At 28.5% G+C, this 11,633-nt stretch overlaps 1 protein-coding gene across 1 annotated transcript; it reads right to left on the bottom strand.

Moving 5' to 3' along the window:
• Positions 1 to 519: 519 nt before the first annotated feature.
• LOC140876040 (uncharacterized protein At4g22758) lies at positions 520 to 2,052 on the bottom strand. Its single transcript, XM_073279880.1, has 3 exons — positions 1,739 to 2,052; positions 1,396 to 1,594; positions 520 to 823 (listed from the first exon to the last, which is right to left on the bottom strand). Exons 1-3 carry the CDS (start codon positions 2,042 to 2,044, stop codon positions 561 to 563), a joined length of 768 nt encoding a protein of 255 aa, XP_073135981.1. The 5' UTR covers positions 2,045 to 2,052; the 3' UTR covers positions 520 to 560.
• Between the last annotated feature and the right edge of the window lie 9,581 nt (positions 2,053 to 11,633).

Raw genomic sequence — 11,633 nt, 5'->3', positions numbered from 1 at the left:
ATAAATTACATAAACAATAACAATGAATTAAATAAACAACAATCAACTAAACATTATTCAAAATGATTATTCATTCACTAAATATCATCTCATAAGATATATAATATAAATAAAAAAATATAAAATTATTAATTTAATTTAATTTCGGTTTTTTTGGTCGGTTCGGTTTTGACATATTTAATCCAAAACCGAATAAAATAAACTTCGATTTTAATATTTATATCCGAATTAAAAAATACGGTTTTCGGTTCGGTTCGGTTCAGTTTTTGATTTGCTCGGTTTGGATTTTCGGTTTTTTCGGTTTTATCCGAAATATGAACACCCCTAAGCCCTAGCCAAAACCAATTACAATTTGCCGACCAAATTGAACAAAAATACATTTCTGGACTACGTAATTTCGACAAAATAACGAGGCCCTGGCCGACAAATTTCATCAATCACCATTTTCTTGTCAATTATTATACATAAAATGAGACAAAAAAAAAGCATAAAATAAAACACAGGAGGCAGTATATAAATATTAATTCACATTCATATAAATATATATATATATATGTATATTATCCAATACAAGGTATGCATCCAAAAAAATTACAAAACCTTCGAGTTCTCACCATGATTTTCTCGATGTTACGGTGAAAGAATAATGAAGTAAAAGATATGGTGGATTGATCGCCACTCGAATTCAATTTAACATCGACTTGATACGAAGAATTTGAAATATTTTCTTCTCCGTTAGCCATATGTTGATGATCACTACTATATTTCCTAAGATAAAAGCTTCTGCACCCGATGTCGCCGATCAATTCCGACTTGCTCAGACCTGCGCATGCAGACACATTTTTGAAAACAAAATAACCCCCTAATTAATTTCTTTGGACACCAAAATAATTAAATTCATGCTACACCATTTAGGCCGGCCGGCCGGCCGGCAATAAATTCTACCTCTAGGCCTGATGAATTTAGTTAATATATTGACTATAATAAAGTCGACGTGTATTTATTATTTGTTTATATTATATATAATTATGGAAATCAAACTAATAAATGTTTTTTGAGAAATAATCAAAATATAATACATGTACTTGCCAACGATACTTGTACGTTAATAAATCAATGGACCAATTAAGACGTGCTGTCCATTTCTAATTTATTCTGAAAACCTGCTGTCCAATCAATCGATCGATTCGATTATATCCAAGAATCCCCGGCCCTCTTTGAAATTTGACACAAGCTAAGAATATATCGTAATAGCTTAGATTTGAATGCATTCTAGTGGCATGAATACAACCAGTTGTATTCGTTGTTAAATCAAAACAATGTATTATATATTGCGTATAAAAGCAATTAATTAAATAAGAAAGTCTTCTCTAATAAAGAAACATGAAAACATACTCTGGAGACTAAAATAAGATTGATGCAATTGGCAAGTTGAAGCGGAATGCTTATCCAAAGGAGGGATTCGTCCTTCTTGGTTGTACTTGTTTATCACGAGATTTATGGTTTCCTCAACGTTGGATCCCAACTTCACCAGTGTCTGAATCGGTCCGGCACTTCCCTCCACGGTCACATTCACCACAACCTTAGCATCTTTCTGGAGATTTAATTATAATATAATACAAATTTTTCGTTTTATTTAAGGTAATTAACATTCAAAATTCAAACATGGCATTTAATTAAACGAATATATATATTGGACCAAACAAAACGATTATAAATTGCATCTAAAGTAAAGTACCTGGTAGCTTTTCCGAGGGAAACGAGGAGGGGATATCTCCGGCGGAGTGAATATATCGACCCATGTCACCGGCCGGCAAAAAACTCCCTGATCATCCTCTTCCGCCGCAAGTGATGATCGTTTGATGAGAGACGGCTCCGACTTGCTTCTCTTGATCAGAATATTGGACGGCCCAAGAAACCTCTTATCAGCGGCGGCATGCTTGATCCTCCGACGAAAATCCGAAGACGGAGAGGAAGTGGGATCATTAGAGTACTTTGCCTTCCGGTTCGCCGGAATCCTTCTCCTCAGAAGTCTGTGGCGCATATATGACGAAATTTGGAGTGAGAGTGTGAGGCGTAGAGGGGGGGCAAGGGTGTAATGTATATGGGGGGGAATGAAAGTGACAAAGGAAGTTGCTTGCTGAAAGAGGTAGTTGGGTTGATTTTACGGGTGTCGTGCGATGTAGTTTAACATCCAATACGCACACGTACCCTTTTGGTTTCGGAATCGTCAATACAAATATGGTTAAATATTTCAATTCTTAGATTAGACCCCAATAATCCACTTAGACCTTCACTTTATTTTTAGTCATTTGATTTATATTTCTCTCGATACATTTTTTTTTTTATTTTCTACTTTATTATTACAATTACATGTCATTTTCAAGTTTCAACTATCATCTAGCTACTACTAGCTATCAATCTCTCCCAAATAAACAAATCTTTCAAATCATTAACCCCAATTCACACTTACTTCTCCTTCAAAATATTCCAAAACTATCAACTTCCTCAAATTAACACCACAATCAAAATCTCATCCGAAGCTAATTAAGGATGGGCATTTGGGTATCAGGTCGGATAGTTTTAACTTTTAAACATGTCACCCGAATCTAAATTGAGTTTGTGCCGGGCTTTTTTTCCAGATCATTGGGTACATGAATTTTTTTTAAAAAAAAGGGGTACCCCATTAATCAATAATTAAATACATGTTATTACTTTTGTTTTTTGTTTTTTTGAAAAATTATGATAGGTGAGTATTGACCATTGTTAAATTTATTACCTCGCTTTTAATCACATGTTTTTTTTTTGTTGTTGTTTTCATGCCATTTTAAAAAAAAAGGAATCACTGAAATTTCAGGTATCCGGGCGTTATCTGAATTTCTTCGGGAACCTGAAAATCGGGTAATGAATATTTCGAATCAAGTTTGGATAGTAAAAAATGCTATCCTTTTAATTTTACCGGTACCCAAACCCGGAAAACCCGATTCTATGTTGATCCATGTTTTCGTGAAGAATATTTTGTATTTAACACATGCACGCATATGTAACGTATGCAATTTCCTATGATCCATTGCACGGCACGGTGTTGCTTTGCATTTATATTTTTGACATGCACGTGGTTGAGTAATTAATTGTAGGAACCAAAAAACAGATAATGTTGCATTTAAACATTATATGATACTAGCAACGGTGCACTTGCATGTGTAATGTAATAAATAAAATCACTAAGTACATGGTAAAAATAATAGAAAATTAAAGAAAAAATATATGTTAAAATGCAAAATATTCTTATAATTGTGTGATATATATAATATATAAATCTTATATATTTACATATATATATATATATTAACGTGGTTTATTTTTCACTATCATAAAAGAGGTCGTTAAGAAAAGAATATGAGAAAGAATGTGAGAAAGTAGGGTAGTGATATGCTATCTTTAGTGAATAATAGTTTGGGTAATTTGGTACAACTATTAAAATGATCAAATATGGTTATTCTAATACCCTCGTATATTATAATATTGTATAGATTATATATATATATATATATATATATATTTATAGATTTGAAACAAACTATTAATCGTAGGAACAAAAAAACAAACAATTATTTTAAAAAAAAATGGATGACAGTGTGATGTTCGCGAACATCACAATGTATACATAGTTATCCTATACACTAGTGTAAAAAAACGTATCATGTAAAATTCAACACAAATTATAAAATATATTTTCAAAAATCGTGATAATTAAGGGTTATGATTAATAAGAAAAGTCCTCTGGCTCCTGATCATCTTTTAAGTTGGAACTCTATTGTAGTGTTTTGAAATTTTTTTTAAGGAGAAGCTGATTGATAAGTGCTTTTTAAAAGCTTTACTGCTACAAATCAATATCTATATATTACCCAAATTCTCAACCGATATCTGACTATCTGAACACGTAATCGTTCTTTCTTTATTGTTCTTCATTCACTCCATGCATTAACGAGACAACGATGGTAAAATAATTAATTTAATCCTTAATTACTTATTATATTTTGCTATTTTAATGTACTAACGATTAAAACTCGAAATTTTTAGTACATTAAACCCGACCTTAATATATAGGATATATATACTTTGGTTATTTTCCCCTCCATCGATTAATTTTATCATACATTAGAATGTGTTGAAATATAGACCCAAATCATACAAATTTTATGTGATATTCATTTATCAACACTACTATATTAAGTGTATTGAATTACATATATTAATTATAGCAAAAATTATATTTTTGGTATTGTAACTTAACATGCCTGCACTTTTCGATGACTCATTATTTTTCAGCGATATGTCACCATTCCAATAAAAAAATTATTTAAGCTTGAACGAAATAAAAATTAGTGCACTAAAATTGTGAATTGACCGATAACATAAATTAAAATGAAAAACATGTCAATTATAAAACCAAAAATAATTTTTTTTTAATAATTATATCCAAGGTCGGCCCTTATGGTGGGAGAGCCGAGCGAGCGCCCAGGCCCTATTTTGAGAGAGGCCCCCAATTATTTTTAGGAATTATTATAATATCCATATAATTTTAGCTAATTAAAGAGAAATAAAATATTTGAAAATAAATCTCCATGACAAGCACGTACGTACAACCATAATTTAATCACTCGCCTCTTTCAATCCATGTTAGGTTTATCAAATTTAATTTTCATCATCAATTCTTCGTAGTGTGCTCTTCTCACATACAAGTAATTGTTATTTATTTTGATCTTATTTTATTTATACATTTTCAATTATGTCTAATTTTAAATTAAACTAAAAGAATTTATAATAAAATTATGGCATAAAAAGAAGCTTTTTCAAGTTAAAATTATTAAAATTTTATTGAGTACTACAATGAGTCAAGAAATATTAAATGATTTGACGAATATTTAAGGATATTTCATGTGACAATATAATTAATGACTTTGCTTTTTTATAAAAATTACAATTAGGGTGCATTTTATATAATATTGGTTTTTGTTAAATAATTTATAGTAAGAAATGATGTAAAGCATTATTTCTATTAACTAGCTTTACAATTACATATTAATGTTTACTTTGATAATTATGATATTAAATTATTATTATATATATATATATTCGAGTTTTAAAGCTAATGAGATAGAACTCATATTTTTTTATCGCATTGGGACTCGTTTCTCATGTAATTAATTCCGTATGAACCAACAGTTCATATCCCATAAATATATGTTTTTATATATTGATACATGATTTTTTTTTTTCATCCCAGGTACGTTTTATTTGAAGCTGTGATTCTTTTTACGATACAAGGGACGTTGTTTCGTTTCACGTCACAATATAATTAGTATGTGCTTTAATGTTTATCGAGCTCGAAAACGTTTTTTTTTTTCTGGATATTCTTTGAAACATATTATTTGTGATTGAATGACATACTAATTGACTTGCTGGATTTTTTTTATTACTCCTGTATTATCTTACTATCTTATTAAATTAGAGATTATTTAATTAACAAATTTTTAATTAATTGGTGAAACTTGATTTGAAATTATAATTATTTTCTAACTTAATTTTTAATAAAACCAAAATTATTGAACAAAATAGTCATTTTATACAGTTTCCTCTTTTCTAGCCATTAAAAGCCACTTTGTGCCCTTTGATATTATTTTATTTACAAATATGACACTCACTTTATAAATATATATTTTTTGTGAATATGTGTTTAAGAAACGTTATATTTTTATTATTTTTTATTTTATAATTTATTATTTATTGTTTTATTATTTTTTAATTATTTAATTTATTATTTATTGTCTTTTAAAAAAAAAGAAATATACGAGCACGCAACGCGTGAAGTGGAATACTAGTTACTAAAATTGATTGAGATGAGTTGTAATTGCAGCGGAAGGATTTGGGCCGAATTAGCTACTTTTGTATCATATATATTTTGAGACATTTTTTTTGCACTTTAGGCTATACTTGTATATATGAAATAATTATGATCATTGGCGATAAGGAAGCTCATTTTAAAAAAAAATAAAAAAAAATTGGAACAGTCTAGAACTTGTGTGATTATTCTTCAATGCCAAAATACAGGAAAATGACGAGTCAGGGAATTTTTTATTTATTTATTTTTGAGGTAGATTCAAGGATAATTTAAGTAATCCTTATTCCTTAGTAGTTAGTATCTACTTTTTAGCCGAAAAAAATACGGGCGGAGAGAGACGGTTTTGTTATCTGATCATTTTTTTATTCGGAAGTAGGGTCGTCTTTTTCTTCTTTCTTTTTTCTTCTTTTTTTTTTAATTAGGCCATCTCCAATTTCAAACACCATTTTGGTGCAAGTTTTGCACTAAAATAGCGCAATTTCTGCACCAAACACAACACCATCTCCAACTCATTTACACCAAATCTTACACCAAAAAGAATATTCTCAAAATATTCCTTTTATTTCACATATATTAATTAATTTTATTCAACATATTTTTACAAATTATATAATTAATATTTTTTTAAAATAAATTAACGTTTATAAATATTTTTACAAATTATATAATTAATATTTTTATTAATTAAAATTTATTTTATTGTTAATACATATAAATATTAATTTTAATTTTATGATTTAACTATTATTATATAAATTAAAATAATACCAAAGGTGGGGGCGCCAAAATGGCGCAGAATTTGGCGCCCCGTTGGAGGATTTTCCCTGCGCTAAAATGGTGCGTAGGGTTGGAGATGGCTTTATTGTTATTAAGTTGTGGATGCTGCGTACCGGGATTTAGAGCCACTTGATGAGTGTTCTGACTTCTGCACAATATGCAAAAAAATTTATTATTCATTTTCCATTTAAAAAAGCAATTTTTTTTTTAGTTTCAACCCTGATTTTTTACGTTGTTTCTGATTAATTATCAAAATTCAAAAGTTAGTCACGCGATGATTTTGAATCTTACAAAGTGTGTTAGGATCAAAACGTACGCAGAGAAGATGAATATATATTTTAAAATATTTTTAAAAACTTGTTTTATAACTGAGTTGAATTATCATTTCGATTGTCAAAAAAAATGTTTAATAAATTTTCTTGTGAGAACCGATATGGTCAAACGGAAATATTCTCACACACTAAATTGAACTGAAAGCTTAGGCAGACTGAAAGCAAATAAAGTAAAGGGTGCGAGATATTTTTTTATAGAAGTTCGAATCTAACACTTCTACACGTCTTCCCTTTTTCTACGGGGAAATTGAAATATAGCGAGATATGAGAATAACGTCTTTATTTTATTTGTCTTTTTCTCCATCAACTCAGATCAATTTTTTTTTTAAAAAAGTATGAACGAAGTTCGAAGATAATAGTTGATCTAGTTTGGGGATTTGTCTACGCTAGCACATGGGCAATGCCCATGTGCTGCATCCAATGACCCATCTTTTTTTGAATTTGATTTGATCTCATTTTAAATGAGATCATATCAAATCCAAAAAAACATGGATCGTTGGATCCCTATTCGGACACTACCCGAATGGGGTAGCATAGACAAAACCCTAGTCTGGATTGTCTGAACTGGTTTGGTAGCCAGAATTGGTCTGACAATGAAGATAGATCTGGAATGATTAGAATAGTTTCTTTATAATCAACACATGGTCCACTAATATTACTAATCGGAAAAAAAGTTGTTTTGGTCCTCTATCTTTACTTGTTTTCTCTTTTAGTTCTTTAACTAGTTAAAGTTCCGTATTACTCCTTTAACTTTTAAATTTTGGTTATATTGGTCCTATTTTTATCGGATTATCTAATTTTTGTCGGAAATTGATGACTATACAATAAAATTCGATGATTTTTAATTTGAAAGATAATCATACTACTTGGAATGTCACCTAATTTTATAAATTTCAGTATGTTAATAGAATAAATATGTGTTCATAATTTTTTTTTAAAAAGCAAGCAAAATCAAAAGTAAAAAAATTGTGAACTTTAATTAGAATTTTTTAATTATCTCAATTTTTGGAATGTTTCTTGTTTCTCTATTTGAGAAAATGGTTTCCTCCACAACCAAAAAATAAAGAAAAAATTAATATTTGACTAGATTAATTTATGTTTGAATAAAAAACTAGAAAAGTTAAAAAAAATATGATTATGAGCATTATAGCTCTTTTTTTCCTCATGATATATGGAAAATTAATTTTTAAACTTAAATACAAATCTCTAATGATTGAATCGTTCATTGAACTTTTTCCGATGAGATTTGATTTTTCTTCATGTATAAATGATGTTTTTTCTCTAGAGTTTTTGAGGATCGCTTAATCTGGACTGGTGTTATTTATTGGGGTAGAAAGATACGAGAAACATGTTTAACACATTAATTTTTTGAATTTGCTTATTATTAATATTAATAATAATATTATTATTATTTTATAGTTCGGTTTAATAATGTGAAATTTAAGTGGCATTTCGAACAGCATGGTATTCTACTATTCTTTCAAATTGAAAATCCCAAAAAATTCTTGAAAAATTAAACATTCCGGTAAAAATCGAACCAAAATAGCAAAAATTTAAAATTTAAAGGACCAATATAGAACTTTTACTAGATAGAGGATTAAAAGATAAAACACGTAAAAATAGAGGACCAAAATGACTTTTTACTCTTACTAATCTGATAAGAGATTGCTTATCATTAGTCTTGTTTAGATCAAATAAATAAGTCCAATTATGATATAATATTATAAGTTTGATGTTTTCTTAGTATTGTACAACGTTTCATCTGATCAGTTAAACTTGATCGAGTAGAGCCATGGGGAGATACCGGGAAAACGTATCCAAGCTCCTCTATCATAGAAAATAATTAAGAGATGAGAATAGTAAGGGAAGGTTTTCGCGTATCGATAGTTTTCCAAGTGCTTCGTCCTCTGGCTATTATCGACTCGGGAATGAACGAAATCGCTTCACTTCAAAGTGGAGGTTTGGGGTAATGATGGACTGACAGATCAGCTCCAAGGCCTGAGTGCCTAGGTTGCAGTGGTAAGAGTCGCTGCCGATGATTGGTAAGCTTAGGCGCCTAAATGTCTGAGTTCGGAAAGCCTTCCTTCTCTACCTATCTCAGGTTAGGCGGGAAGCTTCATCAGGGCTGGCGGGAAAGTTGCATCTTGCTCAGGATGAGAGGGCTACTTATGCCGAGAAGCGTAGTTGAATGTGAGTTTATTCTCTTCTCTCCGTCTGAGCTTTCAAAGATATACCGACAGTTGTCTTCTAAGATTACCGGGAATGGAATAGGACGCTACGAATACGAATTATTGAATGGGGGGCATTTTCTAATAATTATTAGACAAATAGGGCACTAGAACGTCTTCTCATGTCAACCGCTTTACTTTTAGATCATTAGTAAAACGCATCAGAGAAAGACATAGCCTTATAAGGGCGAGGTTCAAACGAGGAAAGGCTTACGGTGGGTGCCTTTGTCATTGCCAAAATTAAGATATTGTCTTATCAAAGTGATTATTATATTTTGATAAATAAATTGATTTCTTTTTTGAACAGTACCTTTATCCTATTATTTTTGTTTAATCCAAATTTATTTTTGTGTCCATTAAAACGTCAGACTATAATTTACCAAACAATTCAGCTTGAAAAATTTTCAGGTTTTTCATTTATATTTTCAGTCACTATAAACTCGAAAAAATTTCATCTTTCCATTTTTATTTTAACTAGCATAATCGCACACTCGTTGCGGTTGTATAAAATCATACAATATATTTAATATTGTATGTTATATATAAATATTATTTTTTCAATAATATTTAAATTTATTTTTTAAAATTTATAAAATAATATAAAAATAAATTTAAATTATTTTTTATCAATTTTTCTTATCTACAATCTTTAATTGAGAAAAATATGAAAATTTGAAATTTCAAATTTTCAAAAAAAAAATAAATAAAAATAAAATTGTAATATTTATGTTACATAAGGTCAATTTCGGCAATTTAAAAGATGGTGTCTAAGGGGGAGATTCTTTATATATAGGAAGAGATAAGAGGGAGATTCTTTATATATAGGGAGAGATATATAGGAAGATATAATATTATCTACTTCTGATTTTTTCTTCACACTTCTTTGAAATTTATAAATTCAATCATATCTCTAAGCACGTAATTTTTACAAACACTCTTTTTAGATGCATGAGTCATATTGGCTTCATTTAGGAAATATATTAATTAAAATAATATTTTTAAAATACTGTAACAAAATATATTGAATTTAGTTTTTTTATAAAAAAAATTACTGTGATTGCTGTTATTAGGCAATAAATCCACACATTAAGATAATATTTCGTTATATTTTTATGATAATATTTTCGTTATTTGGGAATATATCAAAAACATGTGTTGGCCACATTTTCGAATTAAAAATACAGTGTTTACATATTACCATTTCCAAGGTTGTTATTACCTTAAATTTCGTCGTTGATCATTGCTTTGAAAAAAATGTTTTTATCGTTATTATATATCATTTAATTTATTAACTTTTTAAAATCACGTGATTGATTTTTATCGCTATTTTCAACTTCATTGATTAATGTGATGTTTGAATTGTTGTGTGTTTTAAAAATATTTAAGTTGCATCGTTATCATCATCTATATCTCTTGATAAAACGGCGAACACTCGATCCTCAAATTGATATCAAAGCAAATGTGACGAGTTTGATTTTCATTGATTGCACAAAAAAGTGCAATTATTAGGAAGGATGTTATTAAGTGTAATAATTACTCATACCAAGTAGGATAATTGATATATGATATGGTTGAGTTGTTGTATTCTTTAAAAATATTCGATATGTAATTGTTGAGTTGTTGTATTTTTTAAAAATAATTTAGCTGCATCGTTACTATCATTACTATCAACTAGAGACGGGGCCAAATGGAAGTGGTGGTGCGACCGCCTCCCCTCAACACCTCTCTGTCTCTTCTTCATACCTCTATTTTGTTTTTGAAAAAATTATTTTCCTAATAATTTTAACTTCCTACCCCTATTTTAATTTATTCAAATTCTCTCACAGCCTTACTAATTTTTTTAATTTAATAATTTAATTTTTTTGTAAAAAAAATATAAGTCAACTCAATCCACAATAACAATTTTAAATAAAAATTATTTTACTATTAATATTTATTTTAATGGTATTTTTAAAAATAACAATAATAAACTTGAATTAAATATATATTCTATTTATTTAGTAAATACAAATTTTTTTCACTAACTAACTTTGATGATGTAATGATATATTTTGAATACCAAATATACCATTATTATTGTTTTCATTTACATCTTGAATGAGATGCGTGCATACACATAAATGTTTCTTAGTTAATACATTTTTATAATCCATGTTTTTTCAGGACTTATATGAATTTAATATTCAAAAATTTATCTTAAGATAAAAAAAAAATTTAATAATTAAAAAATTTTTAAAACCGATAAGATATGATAATTATATCTAAATTGCAAATAAGTTAGTTATATCATTATTAATATTTATAGAAGATGATATAATTATAAATTTCATTTGAGTTTTATACAATTAATTAGACATTGATTAATATATAGCGTAGATTTTTAAATATAAG

Source organism: Henckelia pumila, chromosome 1 (genome assembly GCF_033568475.1).
Source record: "Henckelia pumila isolate YLH828 chromosome 1, ASM3356847v2, whole genome shotgun sequence".
Lineage (NCBI taxonomy): Eukaryota > Viridiplantae > Streptophyta > Magnoliopsida > Lamiales > Gesneriaceae > Henckelia > Henckelia pumila.
This window is presented reverse-complemented; position numbering and strand designations above follow the sequence as displayed.